Source organism: Rhipicephalus microplus, chromosome 8 (assembly GCF_043290135.1).
Source record: "Rhipicephalus microplus isolate Deutch F79 chromosome 8, USDA_Rmic, whole genome shotgun sequence".
Taxonomy (NCBI): Eukaryota; Metazoa; Arthropoda; class Arachnida; order Ixodida; family Ixodidae; genus Rhipicephalus; species Rhipicephalus microplus.
Genome location: NC_134707.1, coordinates 29,929,127 through 29,956,907, shown reverse-complemented (window position 1 = coordinate 29,956,907; position 27,781 = coordinate 29,929,127). Strand labels below are relative to the sequence as shown.

At 50.7% G+C, this 27,781-nt stretch overlaps 1 protein-coding gene across 1 annotated transcript; it reads left to right on the top strand.

Annotated features, from left to right (window-relative positions):
• Positions 1–1,130: 1,130 nt before the first annotated feature.
• Positions 1,131–19,631, top strand: LOC142768435 (uncharacterized). Its single transcript, XM_075870408.1, has 2 exons — positions 1,131–1,370; positions 18,600–19,631. The coding sequence occupies exon 2, from the start codon at positions 18,774–18,776 to the stop codon at positions 19,437–19,439; it is 666 nt and encodes a 221-aa protein (XP_075726523.1). The 5' UTR covers positions 1,131–1,370; positions 18,600–18,773; the 3' UTR covers positions 19,440–19,631.
• The last annotated feature ends 8,150 nt before the right edge of the window (positions 19,632–27,781 follow it).

Sequence of the window (27,781 nt, the reverse complement as noted above, 5' to 3'; positions counted from 1 at the left end):
TCCGCCTCCGTCGGAAATGCAGCCTCCACAGCTGGGATTTGATCCCGCGACCTGCGGGTCAGCAGCCGAGTACCTTAGCCACTAGACCACCGTTGCGGGGCATGGTGCCATTTTTATAAGGGCAGTTCAACCAGTACGAAGACGTGGAAAGTAACAAGGCTCCCAGAAATTAAGGCTCCAACCGGCAACGGCTATTTTTGCTCCCAGGAAACAAATTGTGCTAGACACGAACACAAGTTACGTTGCGAGTTTTCAAGTGAAGCGTGATTAGGTGATGAGAAGGCAAACACTTAACGAGAATTAAACCTTGAAACATACTCATTTTACTGAAACTTACTATTAGTTTCCATCGTATTTCAATAACAGTAAATCTACAAGAAAGCCTATATATACGCTATACATCATTGCTTTACGAACATTTAATTATATTAGGCCCATTGGCGTGATACGAGACCAGCGCTAGACATGTGGCGTGTCCAAACAAGGCCCCTAGTGGTGAGTCGCGACATAACTGAGCCTGCTCACGCAGACGATCACGTGCGTGTGTACCACTGCGAGCGCTCGCACGTGCGCCGTTTTCAAACTTGATTTTGGCACGCACGACTTGAGAAGCCTTGGCGCCTGTAATACTACAGTTTCGTTCACTTTATCACTTCATATCACCCCTTATCTTGAGGCTACCTTGAGAGGGAAAGTGAGAGAATCTTTGCAAAGCAAACCACGGCAACGGGAGAGGCCGCGATTTGCGCGCCTTGACCGTCAGGGCGAAAGAGAAATAAAAAAAAACTAAAAAAAATTGGCTAAGCCGGGTGTTCTAATGTCCCAACACAACAATCGTCATCCTTCTTGAAAACTCGGCGCTCATCACTTTCCTATCACTATGGCCCGCTGATAACGGGGATGTCGTTCTTGACCGAAAAATGCCGGGCGCGTGGCGATGATAATGCAAGGAAAGGAACGTGAAATGATTATTGCTGTGGGCCGAAAATACGTCCGATTTTCACTCAATCTTTTCTTAGATTAAGCCCTGGTTCCTTATGTGTGGGGGGGGGGGGGGTGAGGTGTGCTTTTTGCTGAATAACTGCAAGCAGGTCCGCTGTGACACGCCCACCAGGGTTTCCGTGCTTAATACCTTCGCGTGTTACTTCCGGAGGCCCGCATTTCATGCTTGCCGACTGCGCTGCTTGCGAGGTGTGTCGCATCGGGATGAACGCCTTCGTTGAAAAAGTGAAGCGAGTTGGAAACACCCCGTAAACGTGGTCTTCGGTCACCTTCGTGCACGTGCCATCGCCTAAAGGACGACGATGGGTGTAACTCCGACTTGTGGACCCTCCTTCTCTCTGTAAGCAAGGAAACGAAGCCCTGTGCAAGTATGCAGTCATTTATATTCGCGTTCATTGATTGATTGATTTATTCATTGATCAATTCACTGATTGATCGATGCATTTACTCTCCACTGGCCACTTCAAGTTATAAAATATTATAGGTAAATGTGCGCAACGCCAGTTCTTTTGTAATTGTCCGCCTCCGTGGAACAGTGGCTCGTGTTCTCGGCTGCTGACCCGAAATCCGCGTGTTCAATCTCTGTCGTGACGGTTGCATTGAAATGGGAGAGGCCCATGTACTTTACGATGTCAGCGCACCTTAAAGAACACCACATGGTCAAAATTTCCGGAGTCCTACACTCTATGGCTTCTTTTATATTCATACTTATTTCTTTTTTGACGTATAATACCCCATATATCATTATTAGTTTTTTCATATATTCCTCCGCCATGGTACTGTTGTTGCGGTGCTTTGCTGCGTATCCTAAGGACGTGGTTTCGATTCTGGCGGTATAGCATTCCGATAGAGGGCGAAATACGAGAAGCCCGTGTACGTTAAGGAACACCACATGTTGGACATCTTCAAAGCCATCCTCTGCGACGACCTTCATTATGATGATATGTTGGGTTTAACGTCCCAGAACCACTAATTGAATATGAGAGATGGTGTAGTGGAGGGCTCCGGAAATTTTGACCACCTTGGGTTCTTTAACGTACACCCAAATCTGAGCACACGGGCCTACAACATTTCCGCCTCCATCGGAAATGCAGCCGCCGCAGCCGGGATTCGATCCCGCGACCAGCTGGTCAGCAGCCGAGTACCATAGCCACTAGACCACCGTGGTGGGGCGCGATGACCTTCATAATCATATCACAGTTTCGGGACGTTAAAGGGCCACTCACCAGTCCGCATACCAAATACTAGTTAAACAGTGGAAGTTGTTCGGTGTCCGATGAGGAACATTTCGTCACAAAATTTTTTTGAATCAGTTCATTACAAGCGGAGAAACTTTTTTTTTTTTTGAAGTGGCGTGAAACGAGGATGAGAGGAGGCGAGCTCGAAACCCTTGCCACTCCTCCGCGTAGCCTTCGCAAGCCAAATCTCTACCCCACCCTCTCTGGCATCCGACCAACAGATCACGTGCGCATGACGTGGCCGAACGAGCCCAACCGCCGTGCATGCGAGCGGCGTTTTTTTTTTTTTTTAACAGCGTTGTTTTGAGGTCTACTGCCTGTTTCTGCGGGATGGTTTGGAAACGCTGACGCAGTAGTGCGCGAACGCGTAAGAGCGTTCCACGATGGTCGTCTGCTCCATGCGCTGACCGCGGGGACACGAACGCATGCGAAACACCAACACATTAGCCACGCATTTCGTTGCAATTCGCGGGAGAAAAATGGGAAACAGACGCTCATATTCCATTATTGCGTCTCATTATTTAATTAGAGTTTTATTTATCTCTTCAAGCAACAAATTACACAAACTACGCATGCCCTGTTAAATGAATTTCACCATGTCATGTGCCACTGTTTGCAACATCACGGCAGAGTCATCTACATAGAGGACCAACGTCACTGCATTGCCGTGTACGTAGGGCCATTCATACGCGCACGTCATGCCCTAAATATCTGGGCGACTGCTGGCAGAAGGGATGGGGAGCAGCGTTCATCTTGAAATTTGACCCATTTCCGCCGCGTGTAGCGTTGCAAATTTTGGCAGGCGTGATTGTGAACGCCTCGTCTACGCATTGCGCTTGTCAGCTGAAAACTGTCAGACCTGGGGAGTGGCCCTTTAAAATACGAACAATAATAATTGTTATTCCCTCTTTCTGAAAAAAAAAATTCTGAGCTTGACTGCGTCTACCCGAATATGCGTTGCTTAAAAAAACAAATTCAGGTGATTTCAAACTGGTTGCCTTTGAAAAATTGAAACGTCGACAAATTTGCCAAGCCATGCTCGGCTCCTGAGTTTGACTAGCACTGGCTAATAACTGTTAGCCAGCCTTGGCTTGTGTTTTGTTAAGATTGTATACGAGCGAATAGTTAGCCATTGTTGTTGACTATTGACAAGAGCCTGCTAATGTTGTGACCAAAGTTTGCTAACACAGGGAATGGCCAATGCTAACAACGGCTGTTATTTGGCGTCAGTTCCGTAATATTGGTTTGCCCGCTCTCACAGCGATGTAATGGATAATGACGTTTGTACTACCATCACCCTGCCGTTTATATCTACGTCACAGGTATTAAACTGTGAATGCTGCTCGTCCGTATAAGCGTAACGTGGTTATTTCTCGAAAAATATTTCTTGGGCCGAGTACCGACGTGACGTTGCACTCAACAATCTACATACCTTTCAGCATCGCGGGGTAGTTAACGCTCCAGATTAACCAGCGTCACATGCTGCATTTATGCAGTAACGCCTGTCGTCGTATAACTTTGCTGAATGTCACATAATGTGGCGTAAGCGGCTACTCGTTGACTGCTTCGCATAGTCTAATGATGGTTCAGCGAACTGGGAGCGCGGGGGTAAACACAGACACAAAGCAAAGAGGAGGCACACAGCATCAACTAACAACTTGTTTATTCTCACGTTTGAAGGACATATAAGTACACAAGGGTGCGCATGTCAACAGATATAAGATGATAGTGTGAGCAGCAAGCGTGGCGTTCATTCGAAGCACTTGTCTACAAATTATCAATATTGTTACGAGACAATGCCCCACTTAAACAGTGAGATAGGCGCTGAGGAAGACGAGGTGACTTGTGTGTGCGCGCGCTCTCTCTTGTTCGCCATCTTGGCTTGCGCGTTGGCGCTGTGTAAATATATTTTAAAACGCCTAGTTTCCCTTGTGCCTTCACGCAACATTTTGGTGGAAGGTGCTGGGTTACAACGCACGACGGAGTTACGCAGCGGACGCCTAGTCTCTGCTCCCAACATGTCCACCGGCAGCGACGCTTCCTCAACTGCTACGCCCACTGCATCAATGGCGCCGACCTCTCCTGTTTATCTCGTGGCCGCTCCACCCCGCGATCCCGGCAACTTTTCGGGAACGGACGGCGAGGACGTGGATGAGTGGCTTAAACTCTACGAACTCTTCAGCACAAATCACAGGTGGGACCCAACCTTAATGCTGGCAAACATCATCTTTTATTTACAAGGAACGGCCAAGGCGTGGTTTAATAACAATGTGGACGGTATCACAAGCTGGGACGTATGCAAGACCAAATTACGCGAGTTGTTTGGTCAATCTGCCGGCTGCAAGCAGGCCGCTAGGAAAGAACTTGGCACACGTGTTCAGACGTCCACGGAGTCCTACCTGGCGTATATTCAAGATGTGCTGACCCTTTGCCGTAAAGTTGACCGAACCATGGCTGAAGCCGACAAGGTAGCGCACGTGCTCAAGGGCATCGCAGACGATGCATTTAACCTCATTGTGTGCAAAGGCTGTTCCACCGTGCAAGATGTTATCTTGGAGTGCCAACAGTTTCAAGAGGCTAAAAGCCGTCGCATTGCTTACCACTTTACGCGCCTTCCCAACACTGCTGCGACGTCAACATGTGCGGATCTCCATGTACCGACCCTGCCCAATTCACACTCCAGTGACATCACGAGAATTGTACGCCGTGAAATCGAAGCCATCTCACCCGCCCCCTTGAGAGCACTGGCACCGAGTGATCCTCAGCCGACCATATCGCTAATACAGACCGTTGTTCGCCAGGAACTAGCCAACGCGGGTGTTCACACAGTCTGTTCTGTGCACCGTCCCGGCGCTGTCAGTTCGTCTACCCCGAGCCACCCACAGCAGTATCGCCGCCCTGCTCCACGTAATCGTGACCCAAATGCGTGGAGAACGCCTGATGACAGGCCGATTTGCTTCCGATGTGAACGAGTGGGACACATTTCCCGTCATTGCCGAAGCACGTGGACCTCACCGTATCGGGCAAACCCAAACTTCTCCAACCCCCATTCACCGGCCCACCTCTATGACCAGGAACCACCACGGCGTGATGGCTCAGCTAATTACGACCCGACCACTACGACCACTGCCCAGTACAGTCGCTCACCTTCACCTCGACGTAGATTTTCCCGATCTCCACCACCACCTCGTTCCCCGTCCCCGTCCTCTGCCCGGCGGTTTTCTTCGGAAAACTAACGGCTGCAGCTCCTGGAGGTGACGCTGCTGATACGACTTGCTCTCCAATTCCTCTGTTGACGCTCCCGACCAATCAGAACTTGATCGACGTTGAAGTGGACGGTTTATCTGTTAAAGCCTTAGTAGACACTGGCGCCCATATTTCTGTGATGAGCCTGCACATTCGAGACCGCTTAAAGAAAGTACTTACTCCAGCCCCTTCACGCAGCGTTCGCGTTGCTGATGGTAGTACGGCTGCTGTTATTGGCGTCTGTACTGCACGCGTTACTATTGCCGGCCGTCAAACTTCAGTTCTCTTCACTGTTCTTTCTCACTGCACCAATGATGTGATCCTCGGTCTTGACTTTTTGTCCACTCATTCCGCTCTCATCGACTGTTCAGCCGGTACTGTGCAACTTGACCTACCGTGTCCGATTGATCCGCCCAGTCGACCGCAAGCCCGTATGTGCTCTGCTGAACATGTCCGTTTGTTACCGCAAACCGTGACCTGCATCACCGTTACGCCCTCGCCACCTGTATCCGATGGTGACTATGTGCTCGCGCCCATCACATCCCTTCTCTTGACCCACAGTGTTACCTTACCACACACTGTTATTCAGTTACGTGCAAACCGCGCCTGCATTCCTGTGCTCAACTTTGCTCTGTGTCCGCAAGTGCTTCCGCGCGGAATCGCCCTCGCCATGCTGACTCCTTCTGAAGAATGCGTCATATCAGCTCTGTCTTCGAACGAGGCTCGACACTCCAGCTTCACACATGCTCGATCTTCGCAAGGAAGCCCGTCTCCTGATGTTAAAAAAATGATCGCGTCAGACCTTTTGCCGCATCAAGCTGACGAACTCCTTCGCGTTCTTGAGTCATACTGGGACGTATTTGACTTTTGTGATCGTCCACTAGGTCAAACCAGTGCGGTAAAGCACCGCATTGACACCGGCGATGCCTCCCCTGTCCATCGACGGCCATACCGCGTATCTTCGACCGAGCGTCACATAATTCAAGCAGAAGTCGACAACATGCTCGCCAAAGACATAATTGAACCATCATGTAGTCCATGGGCTTCCCCTGTTGTTCTTGTCAAAAAGAAGGACAACACTTGGCGATTCTGTGTTGACTACCGACATCTGAACAAGATCACTAAAAAAGACGTCTACCCGCTACCGCGCATAGACGACGCCCTAGATTGTCTTCACGGCGCTAAGTATTTTTCTTCTATTGATCTAAGAGCAGGTTACTGGCAAATTGCTGTCGATGACATGGACCGCGAGAAGACCGCTTTTGTCACCCCCGATGGTCTTTACCAATTTAAGGTCATGCCCTTCGGATTATGCAACGCTCCAGCCACCTTCGAGCGGATGATGGACTCTCTTTTGCGTGGGTTCAAATGGTCAATTTGTCTATGCTACCTTGACGACGTTATCGTCTTTTCCCCGACCTTTGAAACCCACCTCGACCGCGTTTCCTCAATACTGGCCGTATTTCGCAATGCCGGTCTCCAACTGAACTCGTCAAAGTGTCACTTCGGACGCCAGCAACTAACAATGTTGGGCCACCTTGTCGACTCCTCTGGTGTACGTCCTGATCCCGATAAAGTGCGAGCCGTGCGTAACTTCCCTGTTCCGACCTGCACTAAAGAAGTACGCAGCTTTCTCGGTCTGTGCTCGTACTTTCGACGTTTTGTGAACAACTTTGCGGAAGTCGCCCGTCCTCTCACAGACTTATTGAGAAAAGATGTCTCATTCACATGGGGCGCTGCGCAGGCTACGGCGTTCTCTACACTTATTGAATCGCTAACAAAACCACCTGTTCTGGCCCATTTCGACGTTTCTGCCCCTACCGAAGTACACACAGATGCCAGCGGTTACGGAATCGGTGCTGTTTTGGTTCAGCATCAAAGCGGCTGCGCCCGCGTTATCGCCTATGCCAGCCGTCTCCTCTCGCAGGCGGAAAGGAACTACTCCATCACCGAAAGGGAATGCCTTGCTCTCGTTTGGGCAGTAGCAAAATTTCGGCCTTATTTACATGGTCGACATTTCACTGTCATAACCGATCACCACGCACTTTGCTGGCTCTCGTCCTTGAAGGACCCCACTGGGCGCCTTGGTCGATGGGCACTACGGCTTCAAGAGTATAACTACTCGGTGTCCTACAAATCTGGCCGTTTACACCATGACGCTGACTGCTTATCTCGGAATCCAGTGGACCCACCTGAAGCGTTCGATGAATCGCCATGTGTGCTGTCTCTCTCCGCTTTAAGCAACATCCGTGAGGAACAGCGCCGAGATCCTGCCTTGCGTAACATCATCGAGAAGCTTCATTCTGCGGCACCCGATCCTTCTACTCGATTGTTCGTCCTTAAGGATGACACATTGTACCGTTGCAACGTCCGCCCTGATGGACACGAACTGCTCCTTGTGGTACCTTCCCACTTACGTGCGAGCGTGATCGGCCAGCTTCATGACGCTCCCACTGCCGGTCACCTCGGACTGTCTCGGACGTATGACCGCGTACAGCGTCGATTTTACTGGCCCAGTCTTTATCGCTCGGTCCGCAGCTACGTCGCCTCATGCGATCAGTGTCAACGCCGCAAAAAACCTTCTATGAGTCCTGCCGGGTTCCTCCAACCACTTGACGTTCCCTTTGATCCCTTCTTCCGACTTGGTCTTGACCTCCTAGGCCCTTTCCCTGCATCCACTTTGGGGAACAAGTGGATAGCTGTCGCGACGGATCATACAACCCGGTACGCTATCACGCGGGCTTTGCCAACCAGCTGCGCCACAGACGTTGCCGATTTTCTCCTGCACGACGTCATACTTCACCATGGCGCCCCACGCCAACTCCTAACAGATCGTGGGCGCTATTTCCTTTCCCGAGTTATCGACGACCTGCTTCGCTCCTGCGAGACGAAACATAAATTTACGACAGCTTACCACCCGCAAACTAACGGACTCACTGAACGATTCAACCGGACTTTAACTGATATGCTCGCTATGTACGTATCGTCCGACCACCAGGACTGGGACGTTGCATTGCCCTTCGTTACGTTTGCCTATAATTCTTCACGCCATGATGCAGCTGGTTTTTCACCTTTCTACCTGGTGTTTGGCCGTCATCCAACTTTACCTTTCGACACCATCTTTCCGACAGCCGTCGACTTTACGACTGAATACACCCGTGATGCTATCACCAGGGCTCGCAAAGCACGAGAAGTTGCTCGTCAGCGCCTTTTAGCATCGCAAGATCACCAGCGGCATCGTTACGACTCACATCACCGCCAAATTTCCTTTACACCAGGTTCTCTTGTGCTATTGTGGACTCCGACTAGACGCGTCGGACTTTCTGAAAAACTGCTTTCCCGGTACTCGGGACCCTACCGCGTATTGCGCCAGGTGACAGATGTGACATACGAGATAGCCCCGCTCGAGTCTTCCTCCGCCTCCGCTTCGCTGTCTACAGACATTGTCCACGTATCCCGCCTTAAGCTTTACCACTCGGCAACACAATAGAAAGCACCGAGACGGTGCTTCAGCACCCGGGGGTTATGTTACGAGACAATGCCCCACTTAAACAGTGAGATAGGCGCTGAGGAAGACGAGGTGACTTGTGTGTGCGCGCGCTCTCTCTTGTTCGCCATCTTGGCTTGCGCGTTGGCGCTGTGTAAATATATTTTAAAACGCCTAGTTTCCCTTGTGCCTTCACGCAACAATATAGTTAAACTCGCAGCCAAGTAGTGATAATGACGGATGGCTAATATAATGATTCTTAGTTCTAGAAATGTGATATGCTTCGGAAATTTCACGCGTGGTTTGAAGCGGACGCCGAAAAAGTACACTTGTTTTTTCAAACGACAGTTGACACTTGCAGGAATTGCAATGTTAAGCTAAACGGAAAAAGAACAATTTTTCAAGGAACTAAAATGCTCCCTGAGGCGGATATTCAAACATCGCCGGTCTGGCCGATTTACATGTGACCGCACGTTGGCGGTATGCTATACACCACTCCTAAAAAAAAAAACATTTAACAAGTCGACGGAGTGCGGACGTGTTGCGCGTCGGCTCCGCAACTTTCCTATGTTTTTGGTGGATTGTCGAATTTATCGTGGAAAACGCTTCTCACCATCGATCGGCGGCAGTTTCAAGGACTTCCCTGACACCAAGTTTTGCCAGGTGGGACCACTTTTTAGCCACTTATTGGCGCCTTTTATTCCACCACGAAAGCAAGAACGCCAAGTCCAGCGTCTCTGCGCACGACGCCATAGGCCGGCCGCTGCGGCGGTGGGGCCTGCAAGCCTAACGTGTCGCCGGACCTCCTCGGAGCTCCCGATCCCCGACGGCAGCGTACAAGGCCTTTGCCAGGGCTAAATGGATGTCGTAGAGGTAGAAGGAGAGGACATTCGGCCGGAAGATTTCGGCGAGGGAGCAGGATGGTGCAGCGTAAAGAGAACGAAACAGGCCGACGGCGCGTCCGAGTCAGCGCAAGACCAGAAGACGGAGACGCAGCAACAGGCGGCTGCCGCGGAGACTACAGGGATTGCCCCGGATACTGCCACAGCGGCGCAGAATAAAATACTGCCACAGCGGCGCAGAATGCTCGTTACTTGCAGCACCTCGCTAAGGCGAGCCGAATGCCAGAGCTACCGCCCGATGACTACAGGATCATTGTGCGCCCCCGCGGCGGATTCAACGGGGCTGAATACAAGATAGATCGCATTTACTGCTGCCTTCGTAACGCGGCAGGTATCGGTAGAGAAGCGGCTAGAGAGGACAGCATCTGCCTCAACGTTAAACATAACGTCGTGGTGCTCAGCACTCCGTCCGCGGACAGAGCCAAACGCTACGGAGCCATCAGCAAGCTTTGCATCGGGAACCGAGAGTTCGAGGCGAACGCCTATCAGGCCGCCCCGGAGAACACTTCCAAGGGCCTGATTAGGAACATTTCCAAAGACGAGAGCCCGGAGGACATCGTTAACAACCTAGTGACGCAGCGCAACCCCGGCGTGCTGCATGCCAAGCGAATGGGCACCACGGACAACATCATCGTATTGTTCGACGGTTTCCATGTTCCCAGACACGTATACTATGGACCTATGCTTGTGAGATGCTCCCTCTACAGAAAGCACATTGACGTGTGCTACGCGTGCGGGAGGCTGGGCCATCGCTCCGACGTGTGTCCCAACCCTGCCGACAAGATTTGCCGTGGCTGCGGAAGCAGTAACCCACCGTCTGACCATCGCTGCGAGCCGCGGTGTCAACTGTGTGGCAAGGATCATCTCACGGGTGACCGCGTCTGCAAGGCGAGATACAAGACTCCTTACATAGTCAAGCGTCGCCGCCTAGAGCGAAAGCGGCGTGAAGAAGAGCAAGCGGCCGCAGCGTCCGACAGCATCTACAACAGCGGCATTAGCACCGAAGGCAACGGAGGTTACTACAATCATTATCCGGCGTTTGACAGTCATTCATCCAACGCCACCCGAAGAGGACGCTCGACAAGCCGAGACGCGAGAGGCGGCGGCGGTAAATCCCGGTCCCGCTCTCGCAGCCGGACACCAAGGCCGAGAAGCATGTCGAAGACGCGCGGTGGCGCCGTTCCGGGCGCCGCAGCTGTCAACCAAGGCACCCAACAAAGTCAGCAGCATCAGACGTGGCGGCAGCCGCAACAACAAGGACCCATGGGCACATGGCAGCAGGTGAGATGGGCGGATGTAGCCGCCTTTCGCGCCGGCGGCGTTGTTTCGGCGGGACGTCCTGGCGGTCCCGCCGTCGGTGGCGGCGGTGGGAGCGAGCTCAAGCTAGCGGTAGAGCGAGCGCTAGAACAACGCCTAGGACCATTACAATCGATAATTTCAGAGCTGAAACGCGAGAACGCCGCCCTTAGAGCGGAAAATTCCAAATTGAAAGGAGAGGCTCCACGAATGCAACAACCACAGCAACAGTCGACGGCGCCGCCACCACCGACGCCTCGGTCTTCGACTCCGTCGAGACCCGAGGCGGCGGGGATGGGCACGGATGACGAGAGCAGTTCGGGAGAGGGGGCAGGCGGACGCGAAGACCGCCCGTGTATCGCGAAAAGGATAGCTTTAGATCCTGCCAGGCACGAATCCACACAGCGATTTGGCCGTTATGATAAGCTACAGAAACAAATCGATACTATCGAGACCAGCCTCGATGAACGTTTTGCTAAACAGGTGGCACAGATGAATGACATGTTCAATAGTGCGATAGCTAAGCTCTCTGAACAAATGACACAAATGCTCACCGCGCACACGGCGCGCATAGAAAACATTGAAGCGCGACTCCCGCCATCTGCGGGCAGACCGTTTAGAACGGTGAGTAAGCCCTACGCTAGACAGCAACAGAGTCAGCAGCAGCAGAACGCGCTGCCAGACGCCGAGCCGCAGATTCAGCCGCACCCCAGTCGCCTCGACGGCGATGGGCTAAATTAAACACAAGCATCACCATGGCTAGACACGCGCACACTCACACTAACACTCACAAACAACAGTACACGATCTGGCAGTGGAACTGCCGGGGATATAGGAGGAAGCGGGGAAATCTCGAGCAATTTATTCGAAGCCGTGAGACGAAACCGGACATTATCCTTTTGCAGGAAACAAATTATCCGGCAAAACTAGCTGGTTACAAAGCCATAAATGCGGCCGCGGCGGACAACAGGCGGAAAGAAAAACGTGCTACACAGCGCTCGGCGCGTGGTGGGGCGCCGGGGGCGGCCGCGGGTCGCCGGGGGCGGGGCGATCCGCTCTCGTCGTCGGCGCGACCGCGGTCGCTGCCGTCGCCCCCGCCGCGTCCGGCGCCGGTCGCCGCCGTGCTAGTTAGACGTAACATCACGGTGGCGCAGCGCGAACTTGAGTGCGTAAGGATACCGCATGTTTTTGTAGAATTAATTCCTAAGCGCGGCCGAGGCCTGTTTGTACTTAACGTCTACAGTAAACCCACGCTACAGCACCGATTTGGAGAGATGCTCCGGAGAGCAAGCACGGCCGCCAACGGCGCACCTCTGCTAATTGCGGGTGATTTTAATGCGCCCCATGGGGCCTGGGGATACACGCGTGAAACGCTCAAGGGCAAACACCTTTGGGAAGACTCGCAAGACCAACGGCTTGAACTGATCGCGAACCCCGCCGATCCGACGCGCCGGGGTAACAGCGTGAGCGCAGACACGCTACCGGACCTCGCGTTCGTGTCGAATGTCACAGCGGCGTCTTGGCAAAACACGCAGGAGGACTTAGGGAGTGACCACTCTCTGATAGAGATTACGGTAGACACGGGCCCGAGCGTTCGTAGAACATACTCTGAAAGCACAGGCCGTAAACTCAAATTAGTGCAGTGGGACGCGTTCCGCAAAAAGAGAGCAGAAGGCGGGTGGGGCGACGAGCCGATCACGGATATAGACGAGTGGACCGCGACGCTCAATCGGGACGTAGACGCGGTAACGTGCCACATCCCGCGCGAAGCGAAGCTCGAAGTAATCGACAGCAGGCTCCTACACATGTGGGAAGCAAAGCAAGCCCTACTCAAGAGGTGGAAACGCCAAAGACATAACCGGGCGTTGAGGAAACGCATAGCACGGTTAGACAGAGAAATTGAGGAACATGCGTTCCAAGTCTGTAGGTCACAATGGGAAGACCTGTGCAACGGCCTCGAGCGACAGATGCGCAGGGCGAGTGCTTGGCGCCTTTTCCGGCACCTATTGGATCCGGAAGATACTCGTGCCGCACAAGGCCATAAAACTCGGAGACTTGTGAACGATCATAAAGGCGATGACCTGCTCGGTGCAATACGTGACCGTTACTTTAAGTCGGCAGAGAGCGTCCAACACCCAGATTATGACGGCGTTGCTAATGAGCAACTAGACGCCGAATTTAGCGAAGCGGAAATTCGGGCAGTCCTTTTTGAACTAAACACCCGATCGGCGCCCGGCCTGGACCGGGTTTCGAACAAGGCTCTCCGCAACTTAGATGACGAGTCAATCTCCCGATTTGTGACTTATATCAACGAGTGCTGGCAACGCGGTTCCCTTCCTGAAGCGTGGAAAAGAGCTCGAGTTATCATGATTCCTAAACCGGGCAAGCAGGTTGCGCTTGATAATCTAAGGCCAATTTCGCTCACGTCTTGTGTAGGAAAAGTTCTGGAGCACGCAGTCCTCAAACGCGTGACTGACTTTCTCGAAGTCCGCGATGTATTTCCGCACACCATGCTAGGATTCCGCCGCAATCTCTCCGCACAAGACGCGTTGCTTCAGCTGAAGCACCACATTGTTGATGACATTACCAGCTCAACCAAGGCGATCCTTGGCCTAGATATTAAAAAGGCCTTCGACAGCGTTAAACACGAAGCAATTTTAAACAGAGTTCAAACATTAGGACTAGGACAAAAAACATATAATTACATACGTGACTTCCTTGCCGGCAGACGCGTACGCGTCGTCGTTGGAGATGTGGAACTGCAAGAATTTGAGATGGGCTCGAGGGGCACGCCACAAGGCTCCGTAATTTCGCCATTACTCTTTAATTTAGTTCTATTGGGGCTACCCGAGAAATTATTAGGCATACAAGAATTGTATCACAGTATCTACGCGGATGACATCACCCTCTGGGTTCCCGGCGGAGGTTGTGATGGTCACGTCGAGCGTACGCTCCAGGCAGGTGTAGACGAAGTTCAGGAGTACTTGCGAGGAACGGGCCTCGAATGCTCGGCAACCAAGTCGGAACTTCTAATCTACAAACCTACAAGTAGAGGTCGCAAAACCCCGCGCGACGAGGAAAGGGAGTGCTACAAAATAAGCGTTCTATTGGCAGATGGCACTCCCATTCCACACGTAGACAAAATTAGAATTCTGGGGTTACACCTGCAGGCAAACGGCCATAATGGTGAGACGGTGCGAAGACTACGTCGTTCGGTAGACGACACGATCCGACTCCTACGTCGTATCACGAACAGACGTACTGGTATGCGCGAACACTGCGCGATCCGTCTAGTGCAGGCGTACGCAATAAGCCGTATAACATACGTTGCCCCCTACCTCAAATGGCTAGGCTCAGAAAAAAACAAGATCGAATGTATAATACGAAAGGCTTTCAAGAGAGCAATTGGAGTTCCACTGAATGCGAGCACTGAAAAGTTACTAGAACTTGGACTGCACAACTCACTCGACGAGTTAATTGAGGCCCATGTCGTTTCGCAAAACGAACGCTTGTCGGGGTCTAAGACGGGTCGACACATCCTCGAGTCACTTGGCATCCGGTACCACACTCAGCAGGGAGAAAAAGCGGATGTTCCTGCCTCGGTTCGCGACCACCTAATTGTTCCGCCGCTTCCTAAGAATATGCACCCGACGCACCACGTCGGGCGCCGTAACCAGCGAGCTAGTGACCTTCAAAAGAAGTACGGCACTAGCGACGAAGTTGTGTACGTAGATGCCGCGAGATATGGGGACGGGAGACACGCACACGCCGCTGCGGTCGTTGACCGTGCGGGCAAATGCCTCGCGAGCGCCACGGTGACCACGGGACATACGGAGGCGGCCGAAGAAGCCGCGATAGCCCTAGCAATCGCCACGGTGCCGAACGCTACGATCGTAATCAGCGACTCGCAGGCAGCAATCCGCGGCTTCGCGTGCGGCCGCGTCTCGCGGGAAGCGGCCCGCATCCTTAAGATGTGCGGTGATGGGGACTCAGCGTCGCGATCGCCACAACAAAATTTAACAGTCTTCCTCCTTTGGACCCCGGCACACACCGATGTCCCGCTTCCGGGCAACGAGGCGGCCCACGCCGCGGCTCGAGGTCTCACTCGCCGAGCCGCGGCACATTCCGTGGCCGCCGCCTCCGCTCCCGAGAACGGGGCTTCTGATCTGCCGGATCGAGACACTTTGACAGACACGCAGCGACAACACAGACCACAATGGTTGTGGGGTGATCGTCTCATCACGTTCCGAGATATTACGCAACACTACAGACTGGAAAGGCGAAAGTTCCCGCCACCGCATGACAAATTAAACAGACACGATGCCGTAAGCTATCGCTTACTACAAACCCACTCTTACCCCAGCCCGGTCGTCTTACGCCACTGCTACCCGCACTTACACATTACCGATCTATGTAAAGCATGCGGGCACAGAGCAACGCTGCGCCACATGCTCTGGGAATGCGCCGATAACAATGGTCGAGAAACGGCCGCCGTTCGCGATGCGCCTATGGCGGCTGCCAATACCAGGCAACAGGAAGCCTCGAGCTCACTCGTTCCCGCCGCCGTCCCGTCTGCGGGAGCCGCGGGGGACCTTCTCCGTCGGCGACGCCGCCGCTGGGAGGCGGCGCTCAGAAGCTCGGAGCTCAACGACCAGCTCTGGGCTGTCCGGCAGGCCGAAGATGCCGCCCGAGTTCAGGGACTCAGCGCCGCCATCTGAGGCCACCAAGACCAAGCTGCCGGCCAAGTTCTAATAAAGTTTCCTCTCTCTCTCTTTAACAAGTCGTTTTGCATGTTTCTGCAAACATCCTCTGCTTTTTTTTTTTTTTTTGATGAGCGCTCGTGCTGTATGCCTCCTGTTTGCTTTGTGTCTGTGTTTACTCCCGCGCTCCCAGTTCGCCGAACCATCATGAATCACCAACTAGCCCACCTTTTTATCCTATCGCATAGCCTATTCTCACAGCGCGAGGCATATTCGCCGTATTTTCGTTTTCTTCTTTAAAAAAAAAGAACATTTTTAACATCGCTCCTCTCATATTCATATTTTTAGTTACCGAGTGCAATTTACAGTTGTCGCAGACACTGCTCGCATGCAAAATTTAAAATATATGACCTTTCAACAGAACCGTTCTATTTGTGCTTCAAATATTTACTCTGTGATGCAAATCATACGTAATAAATTATAACCACTGAGTTGGCAAGGCATATTCGCTTGAAAAAAAAAAATGAACGTACCACACATAACGGTACATGCGCTATCAAATTTACATTTTAAATGCCCCGCTATTCTGGTTACTCTGTGAGCAATACAAAGTTTTCTTTTTTGTGTGCGTGTGCATTGAAGCATATAGATATCTCGAGCACCCATGTATTTCAGGGCTGCACTCAGTGCATGAATATTATCAGTAGAAAACTCAGGTGCTAGAAATACTATATATGCACCCAACGTAAAGACCGACAACCTTTATGAGCAAGTGCAAGCCACGCTGTACGCCTGAGATGATCCCTAATTTATGTATTGTATGCGTGTATAGAGACCATATGGTGCAGACCTTGATGGTCGCTTCTCCTGGTGCTGGACGAAGTATGTCGTGCTTTGTCACATCAATACCTCCGATATTAGAAAATCATTTGTTTCACATCACTATTTCACTTGGCTCGACAAAAAGCTTACCCTCACTCGCCTTGTGGTGGTTGATCAAAAACGCCTGGATATTTTGCCGCGAGAATTTTTTCAATCCGAGAAGCCAATAAAAAGCATCAGTGCCTCCTTCAGCAACAGTGAGATTTAATGGGATTTATGATAGCCTTCTTCGCAAAGTATTCGTTACGCTGATTTCAATCGACAGGAGGTTCAACTGAGGTTGTTTGCAATTTTCAACCGTGTATATATAAGTATATGTTTAGAGCAAGAAATGCCTTGTCAAAGGCTGAATTGCGAGCCAAAACGTCAGTGAACATACCGAGAAAGACGAGACCAACGTGCGTCCCACTCTCTCTTGTTCTTAATTCTACCGGGGCCTGCACCTTTGTTTTTTTTTTTTTGTTGTGCACCTGTCGTATATAAGACCGGTGCATCGAGTTTCTCAGCACTCGCAGTCACGTACGGCCCGTGATTTCCTCAATCAGCGCCGTCGTTGCAGCTGACCGGGGATAAAGTCGGTGCTGCCATCTATGAACACTGGATCACATCTCAAGCGAAGGCGGCGCCACTGCAAACAAAGGTGCAAGGCGCAATTTTGGGTAGAAAAAAATATTTTAAAACAAGCTTGCTGTATTTCAACCCTGATACAAATACCATGAAACGCGTGCAATATAGTAAAAGGAAGTGTGATCGCGATCATGTTTTACCGAAGAAATAAACGTAGAGACTCGTCTAATGTGAAGAACGCGTGGCTCATTCAGGCCAATACGGTGTAATGGTTGGGTTATCGAATTTTGAATTCTGAGTGGTTGTGCGGTCATTTGACCACCCACGTGTGGCAATTCGACGTCAAGAATGCCGCGAGGGGCATTCAATGAAATTACGTTGTCACGCTCCTTTCTGGAGTTTTGTTATCGTCCCATCACACGTGCAAGTACTGCATTCGCGCGAACCACGCCTAATGACTAATAACCATCGAGATAATCTCAGAACCTTCTGATGTGATTACGCGCACACCACGAACTTTGTAGAGTTCTTTCTGAAACTTTCGTGGCCGCTAGCGATAATGCTGAGACATTCGACGGTACGATGCGCTTCAATACTAGTCAGTTTTTTCGACGACCAATTCGCTCTGCATGTGCAGTGTGCAGCGTGCATATCTTGCAGCCCGGGTAGCATTTTCGGGGAACAACAACAAAAAAGCGAAAATAAACCCCGTGGGCACGCAGGAACATGCAGACAGTGAGCCGGCTAACCAAGTACAAGAAATGTGGCTTAGATCCAAGAAAATCGCGAGTAGGCGGGACGCATTTTGCTATGACGGCGTTTATTTTTTTTTTTGTAAACCATGATGTCAGTGATAGGTTTGTCTGTGACGTTGCTCGAACAATATGTATCTAAAAATGAACGTTGAAGATCGAGAAACCTACCTTTCCGGGAAAGAGAGCATTTAACAGTGGAGAGAGATTACGAAAAAATGCGAATGAGTAAGGGACCCCACTGCTAGGTGAGCCTTGCTTGCAAACACTTATAATAGACGAAAGCTTGCTTGTCAGCTCGTACACACGGGACCTTCAAAACTTCAGTAGTAAAGCACCCCCCCCCCCTCCACACACTGGCCCTAAGGGTGGGTTGATCTATGGAAGAGCTGGCGGAGAAACTCTTTAAGGACAAGAGACGTGACTAACACAAGCACGCTCTCGGATGAATCATTTCGCGCGATAGTGAACACTTCCAACGAACCAGGTGGCCTCCTGTTGAAATCACATTCTGTTCACCTCCGCAGTCGTACACCTGAGGCGCTGCGCCGTGCTCCCTGCCGGGCTGCAGAAATCACGCGCCTTCTTCCTCTTCGAACCACTACCACCACCACCACCACCACCACCACCACCACCACCACCACCACCACCACCACCACACGCCAGTGCTTTCCTGGACCGAGTTTCGACACTGCGTATACATGACAGCCCGGGAATTGGACACGTGTTTTCGCTTCGTCGCCCAGGCAACGGGGACGATGCTGTGCACCCTGGAATGGCTGGACTATCCGTGGCTTCCCGGCGTCAGGAAATGGCGTAAGAAAACACTAGTCGTCGCGGCGCTCCGTAGAGCGGTGGAAAAGGGGTCCAGCCGCCAAGTCCGACTGGATCGCGTGGCCTTTTTCTACTGCTGGCTATCGTCGCTGAATCTTCTGCCCGTGTGGACTCTCTTCAGATTCACCGTCTCCGCAGCGAAAGCCGGGGGCTACAAGGCAGCCCATCTTGTCGAGCACATGGCGAGCGCCTTGAAAGTCCTCGGCCATCGGACGACGTTCACGGTGACTGAAGACAAGACAGCGGTCTACGGCTGCATCCTCGTCGATGACCCGGAACCCAGAGCTCCGGCACACGTGATTTGCGTGTGCCTCTGGTGCAAGCTGCCTTACATGGCGGTTTACGCTCCGAACGAGAAGATTCACTCGGATCTCAGCGTTCTCCTGGCCGCCGTACTGGACTGCGACCCGAGGCGTCAGGTCTGCGGCATTTACGATGACCTGGACTCCGCCAGAACAAAGGCTCTCTACGACGCTTTGCTCTTGAGCCACGGAAGCAAGCCGGTGGAACGGAGCCTTCGAGAAATGACCTGAGAAGGAACCTTCATGCTACGAAGCCGAACGTGGCGGCCCCGACTCCAAGGCGGTGTGTTTATTCTTGTCTGGTGGTGTTTGCAAATAGTTGCGTTAATATGCATATTTGTTTAAGGGACTATTAAGCAGTGCTCGAAGGGACATTAGTAAACGGCTGTTTATTTCGGCATACATGTGCAAAAGCAGTAAAACAAGCGAAAATAGCTCAGTAAAGTAAAAAGTTGGGCGAGTTGGTGCTGATTCATGATGATAAGGGGCGCGAAAAAAACGACACACAACAGAGAAGAAGTACACGGTCACCGTGAACGTCCCGTGTACTTCTTCTCTGTTGTGTGTCGTTTTTTTCGCGCCCCTTATCATCAAGAAAATAGCTATAATGATAATCATTGACTACCATATAATTGGGTGTCAACTGGACTTTTTAATTGTAGCGAGTGACAACGTGATAATAAAACGATGCTATTCACTGGTCTTCGCGGTCATTTGTATGCGCACGATGCACTTTGAAAATAAATAATATGGGGCGCCTTTTTCTCACAAAACAGCCAGGAAACTTTTAGTATTCGGAAATTGTTAGGCAGGTATGATTGTCCTCCAGGTAAAGCTCTCTCTCTCTCTCTTTTGCATAACTAGCGCCTTTCAGCCACGAATGGTGTGCGCTCCATCATCGTAATCTAGGACGCATTTCTATCTACAGTAAATAGGCGAGAGCTTTAATTGAAAATGATGGTTAACAAGTGCGAGAAAAGCTGACGGAAACTTCGAAATTCTAATCGGAAGATGCGACAGTTCCAATAAACAGTGCTTATTTCACGTATTTTAAAACAATTGGGCGTAGTGTTGATCGCTGCGTGCGATCCGTGACGTTACATTCTCCGAGACGCCTGCAGGCCGCACGTGTTCATTTCCTTTTCTCCGCCTCTCGTTTCATCCTACTCCCCCCCTTCCGCTTAAGCGCCCAGCCGGGAGCATTGTTCACTGCCGGGGCTGTTTGACGCAGTTTTTGGAACCGCAGTTGAGGTGTGCATCTGTTTTGAGAGACGTGGACGATGGCTCGCATTCTTGGCATGCTGAAATTTCTGGTGTGTGAAACGTCATCACCTCGAGTTCGCGGTGCAGACGCGGCATTTTGTGAAAAAAAAAACGCAGAACCTTCATACGCAAGTCACTTCGGTCGCCATTTTCAGGCACCAGCCGGTTAAAATGCAGCCTGAGCTCTTGCTCGACCGCGTAGAGCATAAAAAGAGTGACCTTGGATTGGTACCAGTGTCTCCTCCAATTCTTCGTGTTCCCCCTTGGCGCGGCTGGCACATACGAGAATAAGCAGGGCACAAAAAAAAAAAAAAAATAAACGCGAGGGGTACTTCCCTGCACTGACACTCTCTAATGAGATAGAAAGTCACGGTGGCCGCCTACACCCAGCGCAGAGAAGCTGTCTGTGGCATCACGTGCAAGTTACGTATATTTTACTCTGTTGCTAAAAAGGGGTGGTATCTATCAATTCCAAGAGCCAACATTTTGATTAGGCTGCAATATTCACGACATTTTTTTCAAATAATATCTCTCTAAACAAAAGGAGCCCCAAAAAACCAGATAGACATTACTGTTCCTTGGTGGAAATACTCTCCAAGCACTCTATTTTTTTTTTTTCTGTGCACCTTCATCTCAAGAAGTCAAAGTTAAAATGTACACGTAAATCACGGGATTGAATACCGGCTGCGGCAGCTGCATTTCCGGAGGCGGAAATGTTGTAGGCCCGTGTGCTCAAATTGGGATGCACGTTAAGGAACCCCAGGTGTTCGAAATTTCCGGAGCCCTCCACTACGGCGTTTCTCAGAATCATATGGTGGTTTTGGGACGTTCAACCCCACATCATATTAATTAAATTGTACACAAAAGAAAACCTTCATGAGCTTATTTGCCACAGATGAAGTGCCTTACCTGAATTCAGGGTACGGAGCTGATATTTGCGTTGCTGTTTATGAGGTGTACATTACAGAGAACATAGGATATACAGAGAACATAGAGATATCACCAAAAGGCATCCATGCATTTTTCTGCAGAAAAACGGAAAATTCTAGTTGGTTTCCCTACTGCACGAAAGTCGGCGTTTTCAACATTCTCGCTCTATCACATGACACAAGGAATTGTTCACAACCCGATACCTCTGATTCTCGCCTCGTGTACGTGTTCCACCGCGCTGTTTTCCATCCAGCGACTTCTCAGTTGCTGCTAACGCTCACCGCCTGCGTCGCCAAAGCGCTCATGATTGACGAGAGGACGCGGTGGCAGAGATGTACAACTATGGTACGACCAGTTCAAGAGGTTTCTTTTGTCACATGGCCCTATTTCTCTGGCACTGCAGAATGACGAAATTTTGCAATCGGAATCTAGTTGTGTCACTTAGGTTGTGGTATCGTCATTCAGCGCTCACCCAATCAACAACAAAAACAATGCGGCAGTTTCTGATGCATCAAAACTTGCACGCAGGTGGGTGTCAGAAGCACCAGTCACGAACGCCATCGCAGATGCCTTTGAAGAGCTTTCTAGTAATGATGGCACACTACCTACAATTCCAGACCAACGGCAAAATCGGCGACATAAATTAAGTACCTGCTGGACCCGTGAGCTTCCGAAAAAAAAATTAGCCTTATGTTCCGCAAGATGGGGCTCTTCAGAATTTAGCTGAGCAGGATGCACAACAGCAGCATACATTCTTTTACCGACGTTGAAATCTTCGACCGATCGATCGGCCAGCAGAACAACCAACCAAATCTTTCTCAGAAGCACCAACACAGCTAAAAAGTATGACCGCCCAAGCACTCCGTACAAATAGATAACCAGCGAAAGCTAAAACGTGCGGTCTCGGTGTTTAGCAGTAGTTTCTACACAGCATGACACTGAAGGCACTCACAATTGTCGGTTACGTTTTCGTGCTTCTTTACGAGGTTAGACACACGTTTGGCTTGGGTTTACCACAGTGTTTTTCCACATGCCGCACATTGTACTTCGCATGATAACGGTCATAGAGGAGTGTGCTGAGCGGTAATGTGCGTTTCACAGTGGTTGTTCTCGAGCCACATGCTCTCGCAGACTTTGCAGCCGAAGCGAATGTGCCGCTGCAGAAACTCCCGCCAAAAGCGAACGTTCGCCCCGGCGAACGCGCTCCTGCAGTCATCACGTTGGCGCCGCAACGCCACTTATTCGGCATAGGCACTGCGCAGGTCCCTTTTTTGGGGGCGAAGCTCCCTATGCCGTGGGTCGTTCGTCCGCGATGTATGAAGTAGTAATAGTAGTCGTAGTAGTAGTCGTCGTAGTAGTAGTTAGCCACCTCCACGGCCGGACTAGAGGAGCGACACGCACGAACCCTTTTCATATGAGGAGGGAACCTGTGCACGTTAATCACAAATAAAACGATAGTTGGTTATCATGAAGTAACTTACATTGGTGACCTAATCTTCAATAAAACTAGCCTAGAGTTTGATGCTTACTAAAAAATGCTAGTATCTGAAGGACGCACTCTGAGCACGATCTGACCGAAACGTGCTCCCACGTCAAACTTGCTGGACGTAACCTCCTTGGTTTTTGCAAGGTTTATTGGCAGGCTGGTGTGTCGATGCGCTGGCAGAAATGACATGGCAAGATCTAAATTTTCGGAATGTACATATTCATGTTTTATTTGTGCCTATTGCTTACCTTACGTTATTCATATGTGTATCTTCCCTTTTGTGACACAATTTGGTGTGTGTGTGTGTGAACCATCAAATGTTCATGTTCTTTCCACGTCATCTCATATTTATTTTTATGTGAATTAGGTCTATTTTGTCATCACCTTTATTGTATCTCTAAGAAGAAAATCTTCTGTTGAAATGTTGTTGACGTCTGTGACAATATACTTTTCTAAACAGGCTTAGCGAGTGTCGGGCTGCAGGGCCATGAATATAGTGAACTAGTATATGGTACTAGAGGCAGCGAAAAAGGAAGTATAGACACGAAGCGCAGGCCGCAATGAAGTGCGTGAGTGCCACCTTTCGTTTAGCCTTTCAATGTTCGCTGAATGGTGGTACGTCTATATGCTGAATATATGATGAAAAGATGCTAGATGGAGGTACTTTCATTTGATTTCATTTCATTTATTTCGCCCTTAAAGGCCCGAAGGCATTACATAAGGGGGGACAAGTAACACGATAGGGTACAATGTTCAACAGGATAAGTAAATAAATAAATAAATGAATAAAAGCAAATAAGTTTACACAGGAGCCAGGAATCAGAAATCACCTTGCGGCACGCCGGATGTTACCTTAGCAAATGCTGATTGACAGTTATTAGCTGACGTGAACTGCATGCGTTCCGTCAAAAAGTGCTTAATCCAGCTTAATAAATTCGGAGGAATACCAAGAGAAGTTAGCTTGCGAATCAGGTGATTGTGAGGTACGCGGTCAAAGCTTGGCTTTTGCAAAATCCAGAAAAATGGCGTCTGTCTGAAGGTTATTATCCATGGAATTAAGTAAGTCGTGCGTAAATTCGGCGAGCTGGGTATCACAGGAAAAATGTTTGCGAAAGCCGTGTTGAAGTGGATGGAAGAAATTAATTGATTCAAGGTGGCTCATGAGACTAGATGCTATAATGTGCTCAAATAGTTTAGAAGAAATGCACGTTAAAGAAATTGGACGGTAATTAGCTGGGATTGACCGGTTGCCTGACTTAAAGATCGGTATAATCTGGGCTTTTTGCACTCGTATGGAACGGTGCCCAGCTCTAAGGATTGCAAAAATATTAGAGAAAGTAATAGACTAGAATCATGGACAGTGTTTTTGAAAAGCATGGTGGTGATACAGTCACAGCCAGCCGATGAAGAAGATTTAGATTACGAATTAAGTTAGAAATTCCATCAGGATTTATGTCGAATGGGGAGAGTTCTCGAGGGGAACTGAAGGGAGAGGGCGAGACGGCAGTGCTATTGGCGGGGTTAAATGTTGATGCAAAGTAGTCATTAAGGACGGATGCGCAATCCTCAATGTTTATCGGTTGACCTCCTGAATCAACAAGTTCGATTTGGTTGCTACTTGACTTTGGTGAAAGCAAACGCAAAAACTTATTAGGATTCAATTTTAGGATAGATATCAGATCCACTGAGAAGTATTTAGCTTTTGCTTCAGCTACCTCTTTCATGTACTGATCGGTGCACAGGCGATATTTTTCCCAGGCGTCGGTATTGTTGCGTAGTTTCGCTGATCGGTATAGGTGTTTTTTCTGTTGAGTAATGATTTTAGGCGTTTAGTGAACCACTAATTGAGTGAGTCGGTTTTGATAAGAATAGTAGGGATAAATTTATTTTTGAGACTTATGAGCTTGTTTTTGAACAGTTCCCAGTTAGCATTGACGGTATGATTTTGGTAGGAATGCCGGAAGGTTTCGTGGGATTGTGCTAGTCCCATATTTATGGCGTCGTAGTTTCCTCTTTTGTAATCTGTGATCGTTTTAGTTTCTTTAACTTCACTTGGTGTGTTCACTCAAAGTACCGCCGGTGGGATGGATGGATGGATGGATGGACAGATAGACAGATGCACGGAAGGACGCATGAACGCTCGGATGTACGGTGGCACAGGCGGAGGCACGGACGGACGGATGAGCGCTTCGCCCCACTCATCATCATGCACTCCGTGGATTTGCTGTGATTTTTTTCCACCTTCAAGAACCGCGCATTCATTGTTCGCCTTGGCGTTCTTGCAAGCGTTTGTTACAAGCAAGCTAACTCTGCAGCGTGGATTGCAGGATCCACCCGCCACCGACGCATGCATTTCCATTCAAGAGTTACCGAAGTTTGGAAGGCTGCCAAATCGTAGGTATGCAGTTGCACCTGACACTCGGCCTACCGGGCATGTGTCTGTGCCAGGACTGCATGATTGGCGCGGCTAATGGAAGCTCCATCACGCTTCCACTGTCGGCGCTCTTCTGCAGTTGCCCGTGGCTTACCAATGCGGAAGGTTTCAGAAGAAACTGAAGCGTGCGTGCTTGGCGCCGCGGTTACGACAATATGAACGACGTTGCTTGGAAGTCAGGCAACGGCGCCTTCTTCGGTACGATGCTGAGAATGTCACAACTGATAGGACAGTCAATGGAGACTACCTGCGACACTCTTACCAAAAGAGATTTCCACTTTTTCTAGCCATATAGAACTTTCGCTAAAAATGTTATAAACGGGTATGGCAGAGTAAACTTCCTCGCCCCCCCTCCGCGAAAAATTGAATTTGCAAATTAGACACAAAAAATCCGCTGTATTTTGTACAAAAAGCTGTGGAAGCCCCACGTTGAGCAGCCACACCAAATGTTTTAAATTCGCACCGAATTGCGCCGCGCGCCCTGTGTCATAAGCAGTATGCGTACGTGAAACCTCAGTTGTTTCTTATTTCGTCTTCTGCAAGCGAATGCATTTCTTAGTCGGGATATGTCAGGTGTCTGTCGGGATCCGTTGACCGCCCTCTTTCATAGCAACAGCTGCCGGTGCTTGCGCCCTTAGCAATCATAGCCCCTACCACTTCACACTTCGGCAGCTGACAGCAACAGCAGCGGGCGTGCGCGCATATTTTCACCGAGCACTCTAGCTACTAGAGCTGGAAACGCTCATCACGTTTCTCGCGACAGAAAAGCCCCACGTACGGCAATCGGTGCCATTGGCTGCACCTTAAGAAAAAAAAGAGAACCTTACTTTTCTTACACTGCAGGTTCTCACGTGCGAAACCGTCACCCCCGGAAAATCTTTTCGGCGAAACGCCGCTGTGTATGCTACGCAATGCATTCGCGTTTCTCCACGATTCCCTTCGGGGAGGGGGGCGCTGCGAGCGCTCGATGGTGACGGACGCACTCCACATCGCCTCCGTAGATTTTCTGCTATTTCTGCGGACATCCACCTTGGTACCCCTGAAACTTGGATTTATCGTCACCGCCAAGTTCTCCGCTTCGCCTAGACAACACCTTCGTCCAGGTGGGTCCAGTTTTGACAACTTGAGGGACGTCCTTCACTCCCGGCTACAACGCCGCCTCGCTAAGGGCTCTCAGCCCGGCGATGGCAGCCGCTAACGTGGTTACGGGCTATGATCCTACCTCAAGCCAAATGCTGTCCATGGAGCTTTCATCCTCCGAAAACACTATGCCATCAGAAGATGAATACCTCGACGACATGGTGAAACTGTGGCAACGCAAGCAAGCGAAATCGAAGTCTGCGTCTCAACAACAACGAGACGCCACGGCGGGCCACCATTCCCCAGCCTTGCAAGGAACGCCGGCGCGCCATCCCTCCGGCGGTGCGCCTACCTCTGCTCCGTCCTCGCAGCCAGCGAAGCAACGCAAGTGGCGTCCGCGTCAAACTCCTCGCCTCTCTCGCGACGACTACATCGTAGTGCTGAAACCTCGCGTTCCCTGCGAGCTACGCACATTTGTCCCGGCCGATCGCGCGGGCGACGCCATCCGCAGCTACCTCGGCGACCGGACTACCACGCAAATTCAAGTGTGGCCAATCTGGGAACAGAACATCTTGGTCTGTAGCACCACCATTTTGCCTATGGCACAGCGACTCCTCGGGGACTTCCAGCTGCAAGTGGGGGATCAGCAGCTGCCCGTTCGAGGCCACGCCAAGGCACCAGGGGACACATGCAAGGGCGTCATCAATGTAAACCCTGCTGAAAGCCCGGAAAAGATAAAGTCTGAACTGTATTGGCCTCAAGGTACTATCCTTGCGGTCCGCAAACTCGGAGATTCCGCGGCGGCGGTGGTGACTTTCGAGGGCACGAAGTTACCCCGCTTCCTCTTCTACCACTGCGTGGCGACGTATATCCGCGCCTATAAGAAAACGGTCCCTGTATGCACCAAGTGCGGTACCATCGGTCATCGACCACCTCAGTGCCCTCACGCCGCTCCAACCCAGTGTGCCAAATGTGGAACCCCCGCACCTGCAGGTCTAGATGCCCACGACTGCCACCCCAAGTGCCTCCTCTGCCATGGCGCCCATGAGACTGGGACCAGTGGCTGCACGGCAAAATACCGAAAATATCGGAAACACAAGCAGCCCTCAACATCTCCTCGAGGGACCACCTCATGTTCGTCACAGCCAGACAGCAGCACAAACCTGCATCATTCGGCTCCACCACTCCACGCCGACTCTCAAGCATTCCCACCGCTCGAAGCACCAGCGGCGGTACCTCAGGTGAGCAGTTGGGCAGGGAAAGCTGCTTCTAAGCCTCTCTCACCCCCTTCTGTCGATCCTCCTTCTCCCGAACTTGCGGCCCTTCGCCAGCAAGTTGCGGCACTTCAAAAGCAAAATTCTCTTTTAACTAAACAACTCG